Source organism: Helicoverpa zea, chromosome 22 (assembly GCF_022581195.2).
Source record: "Helicoverpa zea isolate HzStark_Cry1AcR chromosome 22, ilHelZeax1.1, whole genome shotgun sequence".
NCBI classification, from domain to species: Eukaryota; Metazoa; Arthropoda; class Insecta; order Lepidoptera; family Noctuidae; genus Helicoverpa; species Helicoverpa zea.
This window is the reverse complement of record NC_061473.1, coordinates 7,839,993-7,866,986: the sequence shown is the minus strand read 5'-3', so window position 1 is coordinate 7,866,986 and position 26,994 is coordinate 7,839,993. Positions and strand designations below refer to the sequence as shown.

The following is a 26,994-nucleotide window of genomic DNA, read 5'->3' as shown; positions in this document are numbered from 1 at the left end:
GAAATTTAACAACGTAGGTGCACTTACAACGTAGGTCAACGTATAATATTATGCCCAAAAGTTTTTAGACAAAAATCTATTTAGGTTAAATAATATGAATATTTAAAAAAATAGAGGAATTCATTGTCATGATGATACAGCAAAAAATAATTTTACGCTAAAATTTCACGGAAAATCTCTTAACAACTACGATTATGAATTTGCATAACTTACGGCTGCGCGAATTTTTTAACGTGCCAAAAAAGTTTTTTTCAAAAGTACAATAATAAATTATACGCAATCCCATGGCTACTGAAAACAGCAAAAAATATCGATATCCTTAAACCAATATGTCCCATCTCTAGTACATTGTCGATGTCGGCAGTCAGTGGAGATCGCCCGACGCATAAGTGCGCGCGCCGCGAACCTTTCTGAAAAAAGAATTTCGGAAAAAAAATACGGAAATAATCTTAATTTTTTAATTTATTTATCTTGTTTTTTATTAAAAAAAAGTTTGTTCAGTGATTTAGCGTGAAGTTTAAATTTTGTAAGTTTCCACTTTTATTGAATACCTATTTATTAAATTTTACGTAAGTTTAATTTAATTAGGAACGTGTATGTTTATAGCTATTACTTCCGCATCTAAAAATTTTATAAAAGTGGTTTTCCGAATCAAATAAAGAGACCCGCAATTTTGAATAACCAGACACCGTTTCGCATTCAATAAATTGGCATGCTCCCACTACATCAAAATTATATGATTCAGGTACTGAAAATTACTATAAAAATAGTTTATATCAGCAAAACCTTTTTATGTTATGTAAATACAATCAAGAACAAAACCAACCTCTTTAAAAAAGAACCAACGACAAAAAAATGAAACGCACGTTCTTTTTTTAAGCTGTTCTTTTTTATGCAAATGTACATAAGTCTATTCAGCCTAATAGAAAAGAGGTTATAAATAAATAGGCTGTAGTCCACATGTTGGAAGGTGTATTTATTGATTGCGGGCGGGGAGGGGGCTGCTTGCGGGAGGGGGGGAGGAAGGGGATGCGCATAGGAGCCATGGGGAAGGTCAGGAAGGTTGGCTCACGTGAATATTGCACGTGGCTTATTCAGGTGTACCTACGAAAAGAGATTGAGAAACATTTTCCAAATTTTTCAAGATTTTTTTGCAAAAAGTTTCAAAAAACTCAAAAAATTGTGTTTGTAAAGAAACATAAAAGTCTTAAGTTATCTACGCTTTTGTTTTTTTTGTGCTTTTATATACCTAAAGAGCGAATATTTTTAACATAAGTAAGTAAGTACTTAGTTATGTAGGCATCTGAAATTACTGATCCAATAAATAAATTCCTTCACGGAAACTATTCAGGTTATATTCTTTGTTTTCTCGAGCGTGCCTTTACTTAAGTGTATGATTATGTGTAAGTAAATCAATATGAAAATATGATGTAATTTTATAAGTATTTATTTTACTTCTTGAGCACATAACTATTAACAATACTTCGATTTTGTCTCGTCAATATTCACTGGATCTCGAATTACTCAGTTTCTACTTAAAACTTCATTTAAAAGCAACAAAAGTATAACTTTACCGAATAAGTATCTATCTAGGCAAAGCAGAATTGATAAGTACTGGTTCCCTGTTTCCCTGTCTGAATCCATTCACTCAATTAGCAGTCCCAAGTATGCGTATATTTACATGTAGATCGAACATAAACATAAAAAAACCTTCAGGTCTGTTTTTGTTTGCTACTGCAAGGTTTTAATTAAAATAACCGTAAGTCATCTTCAACAAAAGTTATTAGGTATCAGTACATTCGGCCAGAACGTATCTTGCATTACCTACTATCCCATATAACGGGCCATACGCCATTTATAAAAGCCCGCTCATTTTCACGACGTACCACACACTAGAAAAACTTAATTCAGGAGACCACATTACCTATTAATCAGAAAATGCATCAAAAAACCAATTTAAACCGCAAAAAGAATAGCAGAAAATCAAGGGCGTGAAACAATGGCTTTATAAATAGCACCTGGCACAATGACCACTGATTGTGTGAAGCCTACGCGTTGTGAATGGAGCTGAAATAGCCATGATACGAGTTGATACGCCTCGCTAATTTACTGCATAATTGCATTAATTAACATGTGATGTCATCTGCCGAGCCTTTTCACAACTATGTTGGGGTCGGCTTCCAGTCTAACAGGATGCAGCTGGGTACCAGTGCTTTACAAGGAGCGACTGCCTATCTGGCCTCCTCAACCCGGGCAACCCAATACCCCTTGGTTGGACTGATTGTCAGACAGGCTTCTGAGTACCCGTAACGACTGCCAATGATGTTCAATGAAACCCGGGACCTACAGTTTAATGTCCTCACAGTAATTGATGTCCAAAATATACTTGAAAAGTAAGTTAGTCAACATATAACATTATGAATGTGAAATTGGGATTCGCAGAGCACGTTAATGTCATTCTTACCCCTAATCCGCCCGATTGCCGTCCTATCGGGCTAAGAGAGTGAAGGAATAGAGGCAACTATGTCTGCGCAAATGCTCGTGGACTATAGTATGTCCCTATTTTGTCGTATATAAAGTAACTATCGTAACATACCAACAATCACACACCCCCGCAGTATTATATTACGTCTCTAGCAAAAGATAAAAGATAAGCTAAGAACAAACAATAAATTCCTATTGAATAAAATTGCCTCACACTAGATATCCTAGTATGATAGATGTTCTACACATCTTAGCTTCAAATAAAATGATGGATTGCGGTTACGAGATGAGGATAACTGAATTTGATCGATTATACTAGTAAAACGAAGGTCGTGAGGTCTTATGATATTGTTAAAGTCAACGTTATTGTATTTTCTTTCAAAGTAGAGCATTTTATTTTTCCTATGAGCTTCGATAACGACGTGCCTAAACAATTGACAACTACCAGTTTAAGCGATGCTCCCGAAAGCGCGTTCACACTTGACAGATGTTTTAACGCATGGAGGACAAAATAAGTGTACACGCGCAGCAAAATTCGTTAGTTCGAAAGCGCTGGCTAAAAGGATGATTTTTTTTGGCATCATTAGTCATTATTGAGTTAAGAATTTTTGATCGCTTTCACACCATCACCATGGATGTTTTAAACACATACAAAAAATAACAGCTATGTAACAAAAAAACTATTGTTTCAATTATTTTTAAAAAGGATGGTGGAAACAGTCCTCAATTGACGACTGCAAGCAGCAAGCCTTATTACAATATCGAATCTATACCATTTAAAAATATTCACGAAAATACCCTAACATTATAAACTAACTGTTTCTAATAGATTCACCCACGTCCTGAAAACGAACTTAAATTGATTTCCTCGCAATATAAGTTCAGTTTTCAATGTGAACGCTCCAATTGCAAATGGCGTCCGGTAATGCCCAGTCAAGGTTTCAGCCTTGCAGGTGAATTTTAGATCAATGTTCAGGTGCAGAGGTAACATTGTATATCCGTAATACTGGTAGAGGTAGACAATAGATTACAATATTTACCTGCTCCTGAATACAAGATATTTGATTTGAGTGTTACAAATGCATGGCTTTCACCTGTCCCGTGGGAATTATTTAGCGGCAGTATTAGTGTATAATCTATGATTGATCGCATCCGGACAAAAAACATTCGTATTTAACATTGAAAAACTCGTTGTTTTTCAAATAGGTTGATGAGTTTTTGTAATTTCTCTCAAGAATAACAAATATACTCTTCATCGTTATACCTCTATTGATATTTCTGTTTTAATTGCTGTAAATCTTTATTTTTTTTAAATCAACAGTTCCTTGGATTAACGCGTTGTAAAAAAGAAACAAACCCTTTAGCTTTATAATATTTCCATCCATATAGCCTCTTAGTACATATGCAAATTACATTGACTAATATATACAACCCGTTTCACCCGCATCCCGCGGGACCGGGATAAAATATAACCTATGTTACAGAGTGTAACTTTGCAACAGTGAAATAATGTTTCAAATAGTAATGTAATTTCGGAGTCTTCGGGGTACAAACATAAATAACATTAACTAATACATAAAAAAATTACAACACGAAATTACAAAGGTATCTCAAGGGTGGGTCCCAAACCGTGGTGACGTAACTGAAAGTGACAACAGCGTAAAGTTTCCGCGGCAGACACGCGCCCTCGTTAAACACGATGACCCGACAAACATAGTTAGCTTTGATATCCTAACTTGATAACTTGACAACTTGACTTCCTTGATAATATTGTAAATACGGGTTCAACCACTTCAGTGTCCAGCAGACACGATAGGTAAACAGTAGTGGCCTTACTACAAAAACTTTAACCACTGTTTTACACTTGTCTAAAAAAAATGTGGCTCCAAAATGAACCATATGTCAACGTCATAATTTGACATTTTTTTAGACAAGTCTTAAACTGACGTTAAAAAGTTTTTGTGGTAAAACAGTAGGTGTGTATCTCATAATTCACATGGGATGTTATGGGGCAGCGAAGTTATAATTTGTTTAGTTTGGAGAAGACTCTGAGACAGCCATGGGCTAATTTTGAACCAATTATAAAGAGTGGTTACTTGCCTGGACGTTGGAAAAATGGTAGAGAAAAGTAATATGAAAATTTTTAGAGACTTGCATAAATACACTACTTACAAAAAATATATTTTTCTCGTTTTTACAAAGGTTATACTTTTGTAAGAAGTTGCACCTTTCTAAAGATGATCAAAATTCTGTAATTTATTTCTTACGTCGGTTTCTTTACACTTATTCCAGAATTAAAGGTTCAAGTAGGTATAAATATTCGTAAAAGACACTTGAGCCTACAATTTGCTGGTTTTCTTTTTGCTGAACAATAATTTTCCTCGGAGATACATGAAAATCACTTAGGAAAATCGAACATGAAAAATATACTAGATTTTTTGTAAGGCACTCTTAGTAGGTAACATAAAAATCCATGAAAACTAGCCAAATTTTACCATCCTTGAGTGTACTTACCACCCATAGCTTACTCATCAGAATAACCTTGAATGACTGTATGTACCATAGCTTAGCATTTTTACCGCCAGAATGTCAGAGTGCAAGTACACAGCGAGTGTTCGGTACCATAGACTATGGTGGTACTAGCTAGGATATCGCGTGTCTTGTCTATTTATTGCAATTTGCTTTATTTTAAATTAGAAGTTTGTTTCGAACACTTTTTTGTAGTTAGTTGCAAAAACGTGGATATTATACAAGCTGTTGATTTGCATCCGTGCCATAGTCAAGGACGTAATTATACTAATGATTCTCAACCCAAATCAACAAAAAATTGGTACGAAAAATTTTGATTTTATTTATTTTTTCTGAAATTCGTCAATGCCACCTACCCGTTTTCAAACTCGGCGCGTGTGTTACTGGCCTCAAAACTGTGCTGCGCCCTCACACAAACGCAAACACAAAGCATTCGCAACGATCACTCATGAATTTCATTCATAAAATTGGATTATTTCTGAAATACTATGACATTACAATGACATAAAAAGCAGCGCATATTAACTATTTCCCGTTAACTGTAATTCCAATCGATTATTTACGGATTTAATGTCCTCCTCCTGAAGTATGACACAAATGCAAATCAACACCTTGTATATTGAATTTATTTAAATTGTCGCAAGCTAAAACGCACAGTGGGTACTGTAGAGTACTTAGACTATTGTTTTTTTTTTTGTATGAAGATTTGTATGAAAAGCAAATTATTCTTTGTAGGTATTAAGGAGAATAACTAAATTACAATTTTTGTTACTATTTCTTCTTTTTTTTCACTACATTGATTTGCCAATTATAGATAATATTTCCATCAAATGGTGAGGTCATATTGCAATAGGGAAAATATTTCCAAGTCAACTCTATCATATTAAGAAAGTAAAAAAAAAACACAGAGGAACTAAAAAATAGACAAAATTGTTTAATTCCAATCACCTACTTAGTACAATAAGCAATTACATTTCTACAATTACCACAGAATAGAAGCATTAACGAACTCTTTCTACAATATCTCGCACCTGCTTCAGATAAAAGGCTAAAAGTTCTTACTCCCACATTACCCAGCTACACAAAGTTGTATACAATACCGATTATAGCTTCAATCTCTTATGAAAGTGTAAAATTGCAAAAGTTCCCGCTAAGAGCGAAGTTTTCTTGAATTTTCCATACAAGTTTGTAAAATGGTGAACAAAGCAACAACGTTGTTGTGTTAACAGCTGGTCGGTTTTATTTGTATTTTTGTTTTTAAAACTAGATATTGCTCTGCGGTTTTACTTGCGTTGTGAAAGACGTAAAAGGATGTTAATTGTCATGCAACTGTCAACTGTCAACCGAATTCAACCACCACCATTTTAAAATGGCTTACTGCCACGGTTGGAGCGTTTCAAAGTCGGCTGCTGCAACCGACTTACCTGATTATATTTATGTTAGAAGTTATTGTCACTACTTCACGCATCCGGATATGCTGTCACCTTCTTCGATCAAATATTAAGAAAAAGAGTATTTTAAATCAGACAATTCCTGTCTGAGACTAAGCAAAATTCATCCTGCCTTCAAGCAAAATTCAAAAACTCACCATTTTAATGTGTGTAGAAATGGATATTACAAATTAGTTGAAACTTGTGTAGCTAAAACTTTATTTGCAAATCGATCAATAGGTACAATACAAAAAATTGCTGATCACAATAAAACCAGTTTTCTTCCAACGTTCCATTTTCGAAAGTGGAGGGAAAGGGGATTTTAGAATGCGTTCGGATTCACACCTGGTACAGAGACTCGTGGGGGTTTGTATAACTTAAGTAGCTGCGTCGGTTGCACCCGTAGCTTGCGAAAATTACTTCGAGAATCCGAATAAAAAGCACTCGATAGCCTTTCTCGATAAATGAAACAACCCTGAAAGATATCTATGTATTTCACAACAGATCAGTAGTAACATTATTCATACAAAAAAATCTGCAGCTTTAAAATACATAAATACATATAGATAAGTAGGTACTCTTTTACCGATCTAGATTTTAGAACAAGGGACCATCGTCGGCGAAAAACCAAAAGATCACGTTCACGACCCACTCAGTGTGAAATTGATTAGTCCGATATTTTTGAAGCGATTTATGCCCTAATTTAGACGGTAAATATAGAAATTATACACTTCTATGTCTAAAATTAAAGAAAAAAACGCTAATATATCTAATGAAGGTATTAATATGACAATTTGAATTTGTTTCTTTGAACGCGCTGTTACTGTTACAGCCTTTTTATTGTGCCACTGCTGGGCTCAGGCCTCCTCTCGCACGGAGAAGGATTGAGCATTAATCGCTACAAACGCGCTAATTCCGTGAAATTCAAGTCAACTCGCCTCATTTCAAATCAGTTCAATACTTCCGGAGCCTTCATAGTAAAACCAACTAAACTAAAAATCCTGTTTTAATATTAATTTATAAGTGAAACAGAAACTATAAATGACAGCCTACAAAAATAACTAATCCCGCGTTTTTACCACAATGACATTTAGTTAAAGCCTCCTTATCCCAACCTTCCCCGGACATGTCACATAAGGCAGCTGTCAAACACAATAGCGGTCAGTGGGTCGGCACAGATCGATAGCATTATACAGCCAATGATATTAATGTGTACTCTTCTGTTTTTTAACCGACTTCCCAAAACAGAGAGAGGTTGCGAATTCCGATGTTCTGTATTTGTTTTCCATCATTATATTCGTGATTTTTGTTCAGATTTGTAGTTTATGTTTCTTTATAGTATTACTAGGTGTTTTCCCGCTGTTTCACCCGCGTTCCGGGGGTATTTCTTCGCGTACCGGGATAAAATATAGCTTGTGTTACTCGGTAAGAGTGTAGCTTTCCAACAGTGAAACGTTTTTCTAATCGGTTCCAGTTTCGAAGCCTTTAGAGTATCAAACAATTTTTCTAATTTGTTAAAACAAAAAAAGAAAAAAATATATATCCTCTTCATCATATTTTTATAGACTAGCTTCCGCTATCAGTTGAAAAAGTAGCCTACAGCCTTCCTCAATAAGCAATCTAGATATTTTCCCGTTATTGCAGTGATTTCAAAATGGTTGGCAATTGAATCAAATCGATATCGTCTTCTCGATAACGTGACTCGATTCCGATTCGTTTGTGGTCGACCGTGATATTGGAGGCAGGTCCAATAAGTCTAGCACCCGGAATTTCAATAATTTTTACTGAAGCAAGTTCAATAAAATCATTGGAAAAGTAATATTTCTTTATGTCAGTTTTCGCAATTTATTAACGCTTACTTATAGGATATACGTTAATATGTATACCTAAGTTTATTTTCGTTGTCAAAGATGACGACAAAAATACTTTACCGCGGTATTCAAAAATAAAGCTGCTTTTACCATCAAGAAAAAATAGACATATATAGGTATTCAAAGCGTAATTAATCAATTTTGAATGGACTAACAATAGACATCTAAAAAGATTATAATTATCGTAATCATAAACATCAACAAAATGAATTAGGTAACTTTGTTGAAATCTATTTTCTAACCCGATCACTACTTTTATCGATAAAACTTTTTTAATAGAACTTTTGTTGTTGAAGGTCTTTACATACAAACATATGTATTTCGTAGTGTAATAATGAGTTTGTTCATAGTACCTATTTATTTTGTTCGATGATAGTTATTTTCAACTGTCGGTATGAGGACGTGAGTTTCATTCCTAGGTTAGTAATTTTTTTATATACAATTTTTCAGTAACACTTCTCAGGCTCAAGTTCATCAACAACAATACATATAAACGCCCGTTTTTCTTTAAACAACTACTTATTTAGTTTGAAAATTGAATGTGAAAATTCATAGTTCAAGTTATTTTCAGAAAACTGACGTGTCTGGATCTCAATCTTCACCCTTACATGACTCCTTATAAAAAGACTTATTTTATAACGTCCATTGCAGATCCCGATTTCAAATAACAATTTACTGCCCTCACAAACTCGCCTTTTAAACAGCAAAATATACCTATAACACAATTAAACATTCAGTTAAAATCGCGAATAATAACCAGACCAAACCAGACTTCATACAAATCTCTGCATTCAGATCTCACCCCTTGTACCTCTCCCCATGCAAACGACTGCCAACGGAGGGTACATCCCTTCCGTATGTAACCTTGACACACTTCGCTTCTGGCTTTTATCAGATCAAACTGGATTGAACCGGTTAATAATGGAAGGGAATGCAGAAGTTCCATATAAGTTGTTTTTTTTTATCTAGGACTTTTTTTCTGTGGATTTATTTTTCTACTAAAATAAATACGTCTTGTTTAAACGAAAAGTTATGATTCTGATTGTTATTTTTTATGGGAAATCATCAAATCACAACTCCCGCTTTGGGTTAGCCGCGTGAGGGGAGTGTCAGACTCATTACTGACCAAAAACCATCATATTCCTTCGTTGGCCTTTTATGTATGAAGGCCGCGGTAACTCTTTAAAATAATCCTGCGGCCCCGAATAATCTAAGCACACTACCTAAGCTAAAAAAATACTGTGGGACTTCTACCCATTCTACAGTCTATGGTTAGTAATAAATTATGTCCGTAGCTAAGTCATAACCACGGTGGGGACGTCAAAATAGCTGTAAATACCCTTTCACATTAATTATTGTTACTATTTTAGTATTACTTACCTATCGCAATAAGTTTAACCAATATTTGTTTGTGTAAAGGAAGGTTTTATTTAACTGGTTTTTGGTTATGGATATGATGCAATAAGGAAATTAAAATGGTAAAAACTTGGAAATACCTAGTGAAAATTATACATAACTACACTTAAGTTAAATTAACGTGAATTAAACTACTTCTAGATTCCAATAGTGGTTTCGGGAACTCTACGCGCTCCCGTATAAAAAGTAGCCAAAAGCATACCTCTATAATTGGGATAGGTTACTAAAACTGAAAGAATATTTAACGCAGTCCTGTAGCTTAAAGTCAAAGTCAAACTTTTATTCGGGCTTATTAGCTCGTGATCACGATCGAGAAAACAGGGTGGATTTGAGAAAATTCTGACACTATAGCTTGTAACCAGCAGCTGACTCGATAAGTAGGGTGAAGAACAAGCTATATAATATTAGCACAAAGTATTTTACAAATATATCGAATAAATCAACGGAATAATTTGGTACAAATCCTTGTTTCGGCATTGCTTCGTCGCGGCTCGCACGTGCAAAGCTTAAGACTTGTGCACGGCTGCTGGTCACGTTCCCAGTAATCTTACTGTAACCGTTACAACAACAACGTTATGCAAATCTGTCCTAATACCAAACGATGGTAAAATTGGTGTTTATGGAGGTCCAAACTCCATTTTTAGTGTAAAATGTTAAATACGTGGATATATGGTGTTATATACCGACCTACTTACCTATAATTTTTAGGGTAAATAAAATCCTTAATAAAAAGCAAATAAGTAAATCTGTTGGTCAGTCTTTTTGTGTGTCGCGCTTTCAGGCCATTAACTACTGAACTGATTTATACATAAATGATTTCTTTCGTATAATAGTCTAGAACCAGCGAAAGTATATACGCTAATGTTTACCCGGTTGTGAAAAGTTGCTTTCCCGGAACGAACGTGCCTAAACCTTTATGCAAATTACTAGCTTATCTTTTGACAGTTCGAAATGTGCTAGTTTTGGAAGCAATTATTCGAATACTCGTGAAAGCATAGTTACCATTAATTGACATCTATCTAATACCAAAGCTTCAATTTGATCGGACCTTTGACGAACCCGATGATTTAACCATGCCGTGACTATCGCTTCATAGATCTGAAGGTACAATTTCGATAAAATCTATACTTACCTATACTTATACAAAGAAGCAGAAGTGTTTGTTTGTTTGAATCTGCTAAACTTAAGAACTGTTGGACCGATATGAAAATTTATTTCAGTGAATGGCTATAGATTAATTTTATCCGGGGTAGGACGTAGTTATCGGGACATAGGTATCGCGAGGAACTGCTAGTCAGAAAATGGAAATATTTTTTCTAGTAAAATTACATAAAAATACGATATACCTTTACCTTTTACAATGTATTAATTCGTAAAACCTTGATTGTAGAATTGGTACATTTATCACGGACCTACTCGTCCATATTGCTGAACCGACCGACATATCGGATGGGCTTAAGGCACGCACTAATGAAATAGCCTATATTACGATTCAGTCTACGGTATATAAATAATAAGGTATTTTCTTCCTTTTTCGGTTTTCTATTCACCGATTTTTTAAATAAAGGAGGTTGAGTTTTGACCTGTATGTATGTAAGTTGGTGAGCGATTATCTAACTTACGGCTGATCATAGTTTTATGGGGTTTTCAGGTTTTAGGTATGAGCATTATTGACGTCGATTTTTTTTGTAAAGGGTTAGATTTCGTTGTGTATTTGTCAAAGGCAAATGTGAATTTAACGTGTTTATTTTCAATTGTTTCAGATGCCTGGTCTTCTTCCATAGACAGCAAAGATGTCCAGAATAAAATAGCACCGTTCTAATTTCAAACTCGGCAGTTTCGTTATGTTGTATTCATATTGACGGCAAAATAACTGTCTCATATGCACAGAGAAACCGTCAACGTGTTCAGGGATTCATTAAAATTACGACAAAAACTACTACAAAGAACAACAACGTATTTTAAAGTAGTGGAATTCGTAAAAAAAGACGCCATACGATACTTCACGTACGACTACGAAATACATCAATAGCGTATTATGAACATATTCATAGGTAACCATTCTAATAATCTTGTTAAACTTAAACATTAAAAAGACAATAAAATATAAAAAGTGAAGAAAACAATTAATAATTTTAAGTAGAAAAATCTTATTGATTAAAATAAATCGACTAAACTGACTAACCATAGATAAAAAAGGAATTTTGACGTTTAAAATGGCGGGAAAGGCTGAAGCTATTGGGCCAAGGAATGGGCATGAGTTGGCGCCTTTAAATGCGAGGGCTGATGGTAGCGAGAGGCCTCATGGGGTCACGATCGTGCTGCAAGGGTCTAGGGGGTCTTTACAACGCGAGGCCCCTGATGAAGACCGCGCGGCGTGGTCAGGGAAGCTGCAGTTCTTCTTGTCAATCATCGGATATTCTGTGGGACTCGGCAATATATGGCGGTTCCCGTATTTGTGCCAGCAGAATGGAGGAGGTAAGATTTTTTTTCTATTTTTAGTAGGAAATAGTAGGAATTAGTTTAAAGAATGACAACGGAACGACGATACCGATGATTGTTGTTATAACTTTTGTTGTAAATATTTTTAGACCTAAAAAGAACTTAAGATGTGTGAAATAAAACCATATGTGGGTATTTGAAGACAAAAGAAAGGCTCTTTTAATTTGTTCTAAATTCATCAAACTGGCGAGGATTAATATTTCAAACTACTTTTGAAACAACGAGTCATCGGGCCTCGGTAGTATGTATTACGTACCTTAGTAAGAGTCCTTTAGAACCTCCAAATATTTTTTAAATATCTATGAAATCTATGAAAGTACTTCTTTAACTTGCTTTACGAACCCGCAAATCTTTTTCAATTACCAATTTATTTAAAAAAGCTCATTGAGTTTTTCATTATTTCTAGCAGCAAAGCTTTTACCTAATTAACAGCATCGACATAAATAAGTAATTATAAATAATGGCGCGGTTTCCTATACTTTCATACATGTATTGATTAAACTTGTGGTTTAGGCTTTCAATAGCGTTCTAATTTATAAAGGCCATCGGTGGTTTGTTAAATTAATTAGTGTGGCCTTATATATCCGTAATTATATAATTATATGGTAAACTAGCTGTTTTCTATAGCCTATGAAAATAGAAAGTATCCTCAGGGAGGTTCCTTACGCAATATGTTCAATAAATTTTCCATTTGCTTACTTTCCATACAGGTAGTTATGTATCTCTTCGAAATTTTGTTTCAATCTACAGTCCTATACAAATCTGCAGTAGGTACATTTGGTTAAGGAAAAGAACAGAGCGGTAACATTATTTTCGTATTATCAGAGTATAGTAATACTTGCGATTTCACCCACGTCTTGTAAAAACTACTCCGCGCATCCGGTTAGAAAAGTTGCCTATAGCCTTTCTCAATAAATGAGCTATCTAACACTGAATGATTTTTTAAAATCCGTCCGGTAGTTCTCAATATTAGCTCGATCAAAAGAACTCTTCAGCTTTATAATATAAGTATAGACTAACAATACCCATATACATACACGTGTGTTTTCAACCTTTATCAGATATAATTTTAAATATTTACATTCTAGCAATTTCTAGCATTGAACTTGATTTTCAGAAATTGCATGTTTCCACAATTAAATTGTCGTTAAGTTCGCGAATTAGACGTGAAGTCAGTCACAGTTTATAGAATTTGATTTGAAGCTGATTTTAGTATGAGACATAATTTGTTTTATAAATGGTGCAACAATATTTACGTAGACCACATTATAATAAGAGCCTTAGTTATGTTTTTCAATTTAGATCCTTGTGTTTTTCCTTATCTATCAAACTCGGATTTGTTCTTTGGTTAAAGGCTGTTATTAAACAACCATCGTTTAAGAACTATACCTGGCATATAAACTTTTTGTAATCACCTTATTTAGCATATAATTTCTTTGTAAATCAATCGGTTAACGCTATCGGTCTCAATCAAATTACCGACACACCAATACTCTAACCATACAATACTTACTTACATTTATACTTTACACAGTAAATAAACGGCAAAGACAGGACCATTACATAGATTATCAAAAGCAATCACTTATAACGACATCGAGCATAAGGGTGCATCTACACGGTGCATGTAGCTGGAGGAAGTTAAGAGGACGAATTGGAATTTTTGGCGCCAAGGATCTCAATTTTTCTCAGTAAATACAAAACGGATCAAAATAAAACTTGGTTACCTGAAAGTTCATGATACAAAGGCTCGAGCAGACCGGATGCGTATGCGTAACCACGTCGTAGTCACGCGCGTAGTTACGGCGTAACCATGAGTTGTAATGTATGGAAATGTATGAGACAGGCCACACCGCTTGCGTAACGTAGACGTGCGCGTCGTTACGCAAGCGGTGTGGCCTGTCTCATACATTTCCATACATTACAACTCATGGTACGTGCACGTCTACGTGCACGTCTACGCTTACGTCTACGTATACGCATCCGGTCTGCTGGAGCCTTAAACCTTACTTTGTTAGACGTCAAAACATGATTAGGTAACTTTTATAACAGAGAAAAATATATCAAACATACCTCTTTTTAAAAAGAGATTCACATATTATGGGCAAACGGGACCGATTTAAGCCTCTTAACTTTTTTAGTAGTTGAGTATATACATACTCTTTAAAATTGTAGAAGGAATTTTTATCAAATTATCATTTCAAAATAAATAAATTACAAAACCATTTTGTCGCTTACGACTTTTAGTTATAAGCTAGCGCGCGTATTGTTATCCTCGCCCCGCTCAGACGCTCCGACCCCTTTTGGCGCCTTAGATGCGCGTGCCGGTTATGGAATTATTGTTGACCAATTCGTCGCCTTAACATGCACAAGTGACAAGAGCACGCGGGTGAATATTTTGCTTTGGTGCATGCGCGAGTCGCTGGACGTGCACGTTTTTGACATGCATGTAACCTGCGCACGTGCCTCAACATGCGCAAGCTACTTGCACCGTGTAGATGCAGCCTAAGACCAGAAAGTTCTGTATGCAGTCATAAAGTATTGATTTTATAGAGCGCTACAACGTCATGCTAACTGCAATCGTTCGTACGAATAATACTCTCACTGTTTGTTGAGTTGCGTTTATGTTATTTTATGAAGATGTGGTGGTAATAGCTACACACTGCAAACTTTCAGTGGTTCAATGGTTTGATTGGGCTCATAAATCAGTATGAAGACGAATGAAAGTACACACTTAATAACGATTAGGTATTTTTTTCAGTATCTGACCGATTAAAAACTTTGTTTGAATTCATGATTATCTTACAAAAAAAAACCTACCAAGGGCCGACCAAATAGTGTGTGCGCGCTCTAAGTGGTTCAATAGTATGATGGGGCTCATAAAATAGTATTGAGAGGTATGGACTGGAGATAACATTTCCAGTGCGCATATTACAACTACACATCTGATATAGTGTTGTGTGGGGGCTCTTAGTCGTAATTCCCGAGGCGCGTCCGAGACACTACGTAGTAAGAAATTATAATCATCAACGCACTACGTCTTACATCTGAATAAAAATCTCCGTGCCAAATATGCTCATTCGGATCAGTAGTTAAGCGTGAAAGCATAACAAACAAAGTCTCCTTATACCTACTTATTAGAACGGACTTGGTTATATTTGCACTCTACGCATCCGGATAAAAATTAACCTTTCTCGATAAATGGGCTATCACAAGCTTGTGGCACATTATAGCAGCACCGCAACAGCACGGCTGCAGCACGGCGTCGCCTCGAATTAAGACTACGGCTAGCTGCCAGCGCTCGCCGCTCGCCGGCCGCGCGCCGGCCGCGAGGTGTAAGCTTGCTGTCACCGCAAACTCAATATTATTTTAAGACGATTATGATTGATGTTATAATTGAACACGACGTAATGACGTTGTTTCGCTGCCGGCTCGGAGTCGGCGCGCAATTAGCACGCCGTCGGCGCGCTGTACGCATGAGGACCGCTCGCTTGCAGCACGCGGGCGGCGAGTCGAGTTGTGTGGAAGCGGCAAGCACGCTGACTGCTCGCCGCTGGCTTTTTCATATTGACATTACGAAATATATTATAATATACACGATTTAATGCTCTAAATTGAATGACAACTTAAATGCTGGTGTGGAGCCGTGCTGTTGCGGTGCCGCTATAATGTGCCATAACCTTAAGACTAAAATAAATTCAATCGTAAGTTTCAGTAGTTCCTGAAATAAACCCATTAAAAAATCTTGAGCTTCATAATATAAAGTATACAGGCCTCCCTTTCACAAACAGTGGTCATCAAAAACACTCAAAAGAGAATTATCACCGTTCAGTCAAACAGTTTCCCGGTTCCGTTTATGATATCCTAGGGGAGATTAAAGGGTTATACCCCTCTCTATCGTACACTTGTATATGTGCGTGTGTGTGTGTGCGTGTGTGTCTGGACGGGGTGAGGATCAAAATGTAATTACGTGACGTGGAGTTATGAATTTTAATATGGAGTGCTGGAAACGTGTTTGTATAATTTATTGTGTGGTTGGGTAATTAGTAAAATTTTGTAAGTTGTGGTTAATAAGGGTTGAAAATAGTATATATTTTTTTAAATCTTTAAACATTGCAGAATTTTTGTTCAAAAATACTTTATAGCTTTTTTTCATTCCTTATCTTGTTCTATCTGTTACTGTTACAGCCTTTTTTATCGTCCCACTGCTGGGCACAGGCCTCCTCTCACATGGAGAGGGTGTCTTGTTCTATCTACAATAAATTATTCGATACAAATTGCACATGTGCAATCTTAATCCTCACACTAATATCCAGTCGAAATACTCTTCCCGACACAACATTTTTCCTTCAATCAGTACCTAATTACACTCCACTCTTAACATTCCCAATTTTCCCACGTCACGGTACCACCAAACATTGCCCCTGAACACTCCATTTCTTCATAATCCTTGGCACACACTACATAATATACCTATATACTACCCTCACTACATAATACTACTACAGGTATACATACTTCAGTTTCGTCTGCATTCCATGCCCGGGGAAACGCAGTTTGCACCTGCGTGGCTACCGGCGGCCCGGGCAGAGCTACTGCATCCACTGACAGATGATTTTGAACCTCAACTATATGAATATAAGGTTTAAAATCCTGTATGAGAACCACTGACAGACGATTATAGTCTTTAATTGTAAGAGTGTAAGGTTGAAAATGCAGTGTGAAATAGGTAGTGGTGTATTACCTGTCCGATCGATTGGTGAAGAGATTTTGAATGAGTGGATTGAGATGAGGACTATTTATAGGGTAAATATGAGGGCGTGTTTGTTTATTGAAAGCTGTTTCTAATTATTTTTTAGAGGTGGGTTTAAGACTAAGTTATGGTAAGCAAGTGCATACTGAACTTAAACTACAGTCAGTCGGTAGTTGGCCCGATCATACTAATGAACGAAGGTAACAGTGGTTTTTGTCGGTCTGATACCAACCAAATACCTAAGCTTTGTAATGTCCGCACTACTATTTAGATATCTTAGAGTGAAAACCTCGTAAGAGATAACTTTTTTGTTTTAATTTTTCAGGAGGAACAAATAGCAAGCGAGATTTTCATACTAGAAATGCAATAAAAAATAAACTAAAATTGCATTTCCGAGTTTTTCCCGTTAAGATGATGCTTTACTGATTTATAAGCCCGATCATATTATAATAGACAGCTTTAACAGCCTGCTGAGTCCATACCAGTCTGGTTTTCGCCCTGGCCATAGTACAGTGTCGGCTCTCATCAAAATTACTGATGATATCCGGCTGGCTATGGAGAAGGGGCTTTTAACTGTACTGGTTTTGCTGGATTTTAGCAGTGCGTTTAACTCAGTTGATTTCGACATCCTCTTAGGTATCCTATCCTCACTAAATGTATCTCCTTCTGCTGTTGGGTGGTTCAACTCTTATCTTCGAGGTCGCTCACAGTCGGTCCGCGTTGATGAGGCTTCCTCTGAGTGGCGGGAACTCGCTGCGGGTGTTCCTCAAGGTGGCGTTCTCTATCCATTACTTTTCTCCGTTTTTAGGGTTCCGTACCTTTTTTTTTTTTTTTTTTTTTTTTAGCGACGTAAAATCATCAAATGACCCCTCCCGCTGTGGGTTAGCAGCGGTGAGGGAGTGTCAGACTCTTACTGACTAAAATCGTCGTGTTCCGTCATAGGCCTTTTATGTACCAGGGCCGCGGTATCTCTTTCGAACAACCCGCAGCCCCGGCAGGCCTTGGCCCTGCTGGGCCCCGCTGGGGTTGCTGACATCTCTTTGAGGAGCGCGTGGAACAACGCGCGCCGTCGACACGGGTCTGTCGTCTAGAAAGACAGAGGGACGATGAGCCACCCGAACTCACCGCCCACAGACCCACGCCTACGGTGGCCGGGAGTCATCTCGCGACACCCGGCGCCCATGGTGTCTACCTGGTCCAGCGCGGCGGCCGGGATGAGAGGTGCGAACTCTCTGGCGTTCCGCCTCCTCCTTCTCGAGCATGACCGCTTCGCAGAAGGAGGCGACGGCATCCCATTCCCTCTCGCCCCGGACCATGGCCTGAACCAGGGCCGGACGCGAGAGGTCGCCGCCGCCCAAAGCCTCGACGAGGACCCGGCGGTGCCCTTCCCATGCGGGGCACACCTGGACTGTGTGGTCCACCGTGTCCTCGGGGCTGTCCGCACAATGGTGACACCCGGGCGCCTCTTCACGACCGATGCGGTGCAGGTACCTCCCGAAACAACCGTGTCCGGTGAGGACCTGCGTCATGCGGTACGTGAGGGCGCCGTGACTCCTCCCGAGCCACTCCTCAAAGAGGGGACTTACCGCCACGATGGTGGCGTGCCCTGCACTGGGTTGCGACAGTCGCTCCCTCCAGGCCACCATGAGATCGCGCCGGAGCTCCGCCCGCTGCGCGACAACTTGCCGCGGCAACGGGGTTTCTCCCCGGCGCTGAGCCTCCTCGCGCCAGTCGTACAGGCGCAAGAAGACCCACGCCTCCAGATCCCACGGTGGCAGTCCAGCAAGTAGGCCAGCTGCTTCGCGGGAAATCGTGCGGTACCCCCGGATTAGCCTAATGGCTATCACCCTTTGGGGCACGTTCAGGTAGTGTACAGCCCGCGGCCGTACCGAACGTGCCCATACCGGGGCCCCGTAAAGGGCCATGGACCGCAAGACTCCCGCGTAGAGTTTACGGCAGGGGGCGTTTGGGCCTCCCAGGTTGGGCAGGAGCCGCTTGAAGGCAGCACCTGTCTTCTCCAGTTTGGGGCCCAAACGTCGGAAATGTTCGACGAAGTTCCACCGGCCGTCGAGGACGAGTCCTAGGTACTTCATCGCCCTCTCGACGCCGATGGTAACCCCCCCCCACCGTGACCTGGGAGCCTGAAGGTGGCGCGTTTCGAAGCCCATGAAAGCACATGGCCTCGGATTTGTGCAAGGCCACCTCCAGGCCAAGCAGCTGGATCCTCTCGATGACTGTCGCAACCCCGCGCGTCATTATGTCGGCCGCCTCCTGGTGCGACCTCCCTTGTGCCAGAACCAGCGTGTCGTCAGCGTAGCAGACCACGCTGACGCCGCTAGGGAGGTCGGCGCGCAGCACCCAGTCGTAGCCGATGTTCCACAAGAGCGGCCCCAGTACCGACCCCTGCGGAACACCGCACGACATTTCTCGCCGGTTCCATTCCCCGTTGTGACCAGGGTAGATGATGGACCTATCCGACAGATAGGCCTCGACCACGCGACGAAGGTAGGTCGGCACCCGGTGATACCGGAGTGCCTCCCTAATGCAACTCCAGGGAAGGGTGTTGAAGGCGTTGGCGATGTCAAGAGACACCGCCAAGACGACCCCCCCCCGGGACACAGCATCCCCCGTCGTGAGAGCTCTCACGCGCATGATGGCGTCCACCGTTGAGCGCCCCTTGCGGAAACCAAACTGGTGGTCCGCAAGGTCCGGCCCTATCCCCCCAAGGTGCGCGACGAGGCGGTGTGCGACAACTCGCTCAAAGAGCTTGCCCACCTCGTCGAGCAACACGATAGGCCGGTATGCGGACGGAGAGTCCGCAGGGCGCCTCGGCTTCCGTATGAGGACCAGTTTCCCTGTCTTCCAACGAAGTGGGAACTGGCCCCTCTCCAAGCATGCGCTGAGAAGCCCTCTAAGTCGAGGCCCGAGAGCCTCAAGGGCCAGGACCCAGGCCTTGCCAGGCAGGCCGTCAGGCCCTGGGGCGGTGTTTTTGGCTTTCAGCCTAGCCACCGCCACTCTCAGGTCCACCCCAGTCACCTCGGGGACATCGTCGTCGTCGGAAGTGTGGTCCGTCGTTGACACCGCGGGTTGCAGAGACATGGGCGGGGGAGAGTGTTCCCCGCGCGAAGGGAACAGAGCGCTCACCACCTCCTCCACCAGCTGAGGCCGAAGACTCTGGGTCAGCGGGGGGGCCCATGGGCGGAGCTTGCCCCGCACCATTTTGTACGGGCGCCCCCACGGGTCCCTGTCCAGAGACCCCAGCAGCTCCGCATTGGCCACCTCCTTGGCCTGGATGATGGCCAATTGGAGGGCGGTCTTCGCAGCTCTGTATCCCTCGTACAGCTCTGCTTCCCTGGCTTCTGCATCCGGAGGGCGGATGCGCAGCCTGCGGTGTCTGGTGTACAGGTGCCTCGCAGCGACGCACGCCTCTCGAAGGGCGGCGATCTCGCGAGACCACCAGTACACCTGGCGTCGGGCGCGTCCTGGCGGGGCTCGGGGCATGGCCACGTCACAAATCTCGGACATGGTCTCCCGGAACCACTCCGCCTCGTCGTTGATGTCGGCGGGCCTGTCCGGTGATGACACCCAGGCCTGCACGACTGAGGCTTCCAGGAGAAGCTCCCGGTCCAGGTGCCTCAGCGCCCAACGTGGACCACTCGGGGTCTGCTGGACCGGCGCGCTAGGGTTCTGGGCGGAGACGTCAAACCGGATGTACCGGTGATCGGAGTAGGTCTCCACCCTCTCCTCCACGCGCCAGTCAAAGACACGCGGCAGCAGAGCGGGGCTGGCGAACGAGATGTCCACCACTGACTCGCCCCGCATCCGTACACACGTGGGGACAGAACCCCGATTGAGGACGACCAGGCCTGCTTCCAGCGCCCAGTCCTCCACCATCCTACCCCGTGCATCTGTGCGTCGGGAACCCCAGGCCAAGTTCTTGGCGTTGAAGTCCCCTAACACTATCACGGGGAGGAGGGTTCCGTACCTCAAAAGGAAAAAACGGAACCCTTATAGGATCACTTTGTTGTCCGTCTGTCTGTCTGTCTGTCTGTCTGTCTGTCTGTCTGTCAAGACCCTTTATCTCAAGAACGCGTGGACGTATCAAGATGAAATTCACATGAAATGCTCAGGTCTGTTGTCCCTTTAAGCTGTGAAAATATCAAGCTTCTAAGCCAAGCCAATCAAAAGATACAACCGATTATGTCGATATTTTCAACAAATTCTCGACACTCGCAAAGGAATCAAAACCTACAGGGTACTTCCCGTAAACTCAGAGTCTTGAAATTTGGCATGAAGTATTGTCATATAATGCAAATATAGGAAAAATTACGAAAATCTCATTTTTTTAGTTATATAATATAAAAAAATATATTTTAATAAAATGAAACTTACTACCTTATTTCTCACGAACGAATAAAGGTATCAAATTGAAATTTATACCAAATACCTAAGTCTATTGTCCCTTTAGGCAGTGAAAAAAACAAACTTCTAAGTTAACGCGATCAAAAGATACAGCAGTTATACCGACACCTTAGACGAATTTCTGTCACACGCTAGGGAATCAAAACCTACAAGGTACTTCCCGTGAACTCAGAATCTTGAAATTCGCCACGAAGCAGCGTTATATAGTACAGATAAAGGAAAAATTGAGAAAATGATAAATTTGAAGTTACATAAAATATTAAAATATTATTTTTGCTTACACGACATAAAATATTTTTTTAATAATTATAAACTTACTAACTACCCTTTTTTACATGAACGCGTAGAGATATTAAAGTTGAAATTCATATCAAACACTTCTTAAATATAATTGCCACTAAACTATGAAAAATTTTAAATCATTCAAAGGTCATTGGGCACCTTAGTATGAAAACCATACCCACGGCGGATACGAACGAAATATAGCACAGTATAATGATAAAGGCTCTGATTTACTATGGCATTAGTCGCATCTATGTGAACCGTGAGAATCTAGAGAAAATCAGGTGTAAACATCAAATATTTTCCTCATTTCAATGGGGAATTTAAACGACCAAATTTGACGGATTTGAGAAATCATTTCTTTGTAGTGAAAGAGTATACTCGCCGTTTATTTCCATTGTCATCAGGTCAGGATCTGATGATGGAAATCCTGAGAAATCGAGGGCAACTATAAAAAATTGTAGGCATGCATAGGATTAAAACTTGATTCTCAGATGTATGTCTGGTGATACTATCAAACAGTGAAAGTTTAGAGCTTACCTGATGATGGAGAAGTGAGAAAGTCGAGAGAACTCTATGCATGTTTAAAAAAATAATAGATCCCATTAGTAGTGAATTCTCATCACCTAAAATAAAATAAGCTCCAACACAAGGTTACGTTATAAATTGTAAAGGAGTTCCCATAACTATATCTGATCTTTGCTATCGATCCCACAATGGCAGTTAAACCTATCTATGTGGAAAGTCTTCGCCAATACGAATAAAATAAGCCCAAACACGTGGTAGTTGCAACATACCGTTCAGGAGTTCCCTCGACTCTCTGTAGTCTCCATAATCAAATCAGCTCCAAACCTTCACTGTTTACAAGTACCCTCAAAAATACACTCACATGTCTGGTTTTGACTCGATGCGTGACTACAATATTCAAGAGTTGCCCTCGATTACTCAGGGTTTCCAGATCCTTTCTTTATGAAAAGTCTTTAACAATAAAAACTAGCATTGCAACCTGTAAAATCCTCTGAAACTGCTTGTCTATTATATTTTTCAAACGATCCTGGACATTCAAAGAAACGTCATACCATTCTCCACGATTTAAAACTACTTTGATTCATGTCCGCCACTTTTTACAAAGCGGGTCAGATATGCCCAATGACCTTTAAGACATAATTAGTTATTTTCAATCAGATTTCTGAATGATGACTATAAAATTTTGTATATAAATAACTTTAATAAAATAACTTTTACAAGGTACTGGCCTACTATTTTAGTTATATTATAAAATAAAAAATATTAGCTATTTTGACTCTCACGAAATTACCATAACTATGATTGTTCTAAACTGAACGGTTGGCGCGAGACTCACTTTTTATCTAACCAGGATTTGTACGGAACCCTCGGTGCGCGAGTCCGACTCGCACTTGGCCGGTTTATTATAAACGCCATCACTAAGTCACTAGTTTCGCATTACCATCTCTATGCAGATGACTTGCAGCTTTATCAACACTTCAAACTTGAAGAGTTACCGAAAGCAATTGATGCCATCAATAATGATCTTAGAAACATAAGTCAATGGGCTAAGGATTTCGGGCTTCTAGTCAATCCTGCCAAGTCACAAGCTCTCATTATTGGTGGCAGATATTTCCTTAATAAGCTGTCTTCTCCACCACCGGTCTCATATGATAGCGTTGCAATCCCATACTCTTCTACGGTCAAGAACTTGGGGGTAATTATGGACTGTCATTTATCCTGGGGTTCACACGTTGCAGAAGTAAGCAGAAGGGTATTTTGCTCGTTTCAGTCACTCAAACGTCTCCAGAAGTTCCTGCCTTTTACGACAAAAATTAATCTCGCTCAGTCGCTTCTTCTCCCTCTTTTAGATTATGCTGATGTCTGTTTCCTTGATGCGACTGAGGAACTTCTTAACAAACTCGAGCGTCTGCAGAATCTGTGCATCCGCTTCATTTTTGGCCTCCGGAAATACGACCATGTGTCTGAATTCCGGAGCCAGCTGAAGTGGCTGCCAATTCGGCAGCGTCGAGATGCTCATATTCTGTCTTTTCTCTTCTCTCTTCTTCACAATCCCAACGCTCCAAATTATCTTAAGGAACGCTTTGAGTTCCTTGTTCCTAGATGCAAACCCTGTCGCTCCTCTTCATCTCTTCTACTCCGTTTCCCTCCTCATACTTCGAGTCGTTATGATGGATCCTTCACTGTTCGCGCTGTGAGGCTATGGAACGCTCTGCCTCACAGTATACGTGACAGCATATCGTTGGATGTCTTCGAGAGACGAATTAAGGAACATTTCCTGTCAACATGACCTTATTTGTATGTATGTATTTATTTATTTATTTATTATATTTTATGTTTTATTTATAGGTATATATTTTATGTTATGTAGTTTTATCTTTGTTTTGTTTAATGTTGTGCACTTTTAATTTTCTCTTCCCTATCGCATCTCTCTATCGCTCTAAGGTTTGCTGTTAGAGAACCCAGTTCTGGGTTAAGCTCGCCTTTGTACATGTCTTCTCTGTGTTGTGTGTATTTTTATATGTTTTTGTGTACAATAAAGAATAATAAAAAAGACGAATAGCTTAAAATATTCGGATTCTAAGAAACAGATATCCAAGAACAAAGTAAAGTTAAAACAACACCAACGAATTCAAAAGGCATCATTCCAACAAACCACATCAATGATTTTCTATTTATGTCGTATCATGATGAAACAGTTTCATATCGGAATACGTACACTCCACAATTATATTCTAATAACAAAAGTCTGACGTGAAGCGTCATGTGTGTAGGTACTCATTACATTCTATTCTCAGAAATTATACTTTCATTGGTTTCTGCCAGCGGTTTCACTTGCGTCCCGTGAGAGCTACTTCACGCGTCCGTATAGAAAGAAGCGCCGATAAATCCGCTATTTAAAAATTGAAAGAATTTTTCTAATTTGACCAGTTTTACCGCGTTAAACCAAATAAACTCTTCTACTTTATAGTATATCTATGCTAATATACCAAACACTTGTTTTTTAGACTCCGAAACTGCTTAACCGATTAAAAAAAATTTTCACTATTATAAAGCTAGACTATTCCCGAGTAATACATATATACTCGTAACACATAACAGGCTATATTTTGTCCGAGTACCCAAAGAAGTTCCCCGGAATGCAAGAGAAACCGTGGGAAACAGACAGTATTATAATATGTAGGTAGACAACACTAGTCTGACGTGAAACGTCACGTGTGTAAGCCCATTAAAGTCTATTCTGAGAAGTTGTACCTTTATAAATACTATAACCTTTCCTAAATATACTCACCTTCTTAGGTTTCAAAACAAAACCTAAGTATATTCATGCCTTTTGATAGAAGGCTTACGGTGGCTCATTAAATATGTATATACCTACGTATTTACTATAAGACTGCGTATAATTTTGAGTCTATTTTAAACCATTCTATTTTTTAAATGGTTTTATGAATGATGGTAACTATGAAAATATCAGATATTATAAATTTATTTCAATAAAATGTTCATGAAAATTAACTTAGTAAAAAACCTATTATTATTCATTTCATTTCTTACTAAAATAAATATGGCATATTTTAAATCAATTCTAATTCATAAATGATCAAGATTGTACAATCTAACTATAACAACCACCTACTGCGGTGCATTCGTAGCAAAAGAGCAAAGGTTACCGTAGCAATGTCTACGCCAGCTACGACGCAATTTCGTAGCTCCGTAGCAATTTAAAAATCGATAGCGCTCAGCCCAGACGAAGCGGCGATTCTAAAAATAGAAACTGATTGTTTATGGCACCTAATATAGGTTGAGGTTTAATATCTAGTCCTTCCTTGTTTTTGAAAGCCCTTTTTGTACGCGACATAATTGTTTTGAAAAGGTCAAATGATTTAAATGTGGAGGTATTTTTATTTGTGTGACGTTCGTCGTAGTATGTACGTTTGGGGTAATAATAAGTTGGGAATATTTTAGAAGGGTATTTTATTATGTAATACTACGCTGTTTTACGTCTTTTTCAATTGCGTCATGCATACATTTTGATTCATCATCATCATCATCAGCCTATCGCAGTCCACTGCTGGACATAGGCCTCTCCAAGTGCACGCCACTGAGATCGATTTTCGGCTTCTCGCATTGGCAATCATTACATTTTGATTGCGTTTTGTAAATAATTGGTGTTTCGGCAATCTCTGACACAGTTTAGCCGATTTTGATAACATTCTGACTAAAAAGTATGTAGCTAAAGTAAGTAAGATTTGGCTTCCTTTTCACGATTAAAAATTATGATTGAGCTTTAAAAACAAATGAATGTATGTACTTATAAGTATTTTACCTACGTTTTACGAAAACAAGCTCTGTATAATTTCAAAGAGCAGAGAGAGTGCAATACTCGTAAAGGCTCGAGCAGACCGGATGCGTATGCGTAACCACGCGCGTAGTCACGCGCGTAGTTACGGCGTAACCATGAGTTGTAATGTATGGAAATGTATGAGACAGGCCACACCGCTTGCGTAACGTAGACACGCGCGTCGTTACGCAAGCGGTGTGGCCTGTCTCATACATTTCCATACATTACAACTCATGGTTACGCCGTAACTACGCGCGTGACTACGCGCGTGGTTACGCATACGCATCCGGTCTGCTCGAGCCTTAAACCGGTGTTGGCAAACAAGCGACTTGTTCAAACATTGCCACTGGACTGGACATTGTATTTATTGCATACGCTCACTGCATGTTAAAAGGGAATAACGCTGAATTCTTGTTTTTTGGAAAACCTGATAAAAGGATGACTTATTTTTGAACATGTTGAATAAATTCAATATATGGAGAACACTGGACACTGCATTTATATGGCATACGCTTGCTGCATATTAAAGTGGACTAACGCTAGAATCCTGTTTTTTGGGAAAATAAAATGAGGAATATTTTTGATAGGAACGTGTTCAGCCTTGTATGAATTCGAAGGGATGTAATTAGTTCTTAGCTCTTTTACCTAAAAAACAAACATCCGAATTGAGAACCTTCTTTTTAGGAAGTCGGTTGAAAAGTGGAAAGACTTAGATTATTCCAAATCGAACCAATTATTCATGAAAATTGCGGCTGTTTATTTTTATATTTTTTAAATATACTGTGTTTTTATTTTAACTTAACAGTTAAAGATATACGCGTAACACCTGATTTAAAAATCCACAGATTTTGACCTTAAATTGTCACCATTACATGGTTTTTCGTTCAGTGTTTCGTTACGATTAGCTTTGCTACGATTAGCAATTTTCTAAGTTTA

The 26,994-nt window shown here is 39.4% G+C and overlaps 1 protein-coding gene across 3 annotated transcripts in view; it reads left to right on the top strand.

The window, feature by feature from the left end:
- Nucleotides 1-363: 363 nt before the first annotated feature.
- Nucleotides 364-26,994, top strand: part of LOC124641306 (sodium- and chloride-dependent transporter XTRP3) — a 59,584-nt gene continuing 32,953 nt past the window's right edge. For 2 of the 3 annotated variants that reach the window (XM_047179359.1, XM_047179358.1), the window contains exons 1-2: nt 373-526; nt 11,494-12,208. In XM_047179359.1, coding sequence (XP_047035315.1) covers nt 11,947-12,208 — 262 coding nt within the window. In that variant the 5' untranslated portion in view covers nt 373-526; nt 11,494-11,946. Of the gene's footprint in view, nt 527-11,493; nt 12,209-26,994 lie in introns of all 3 variants that reach the window. The other variant, XM_047179357.1, reaches the window with a different exon arrangement.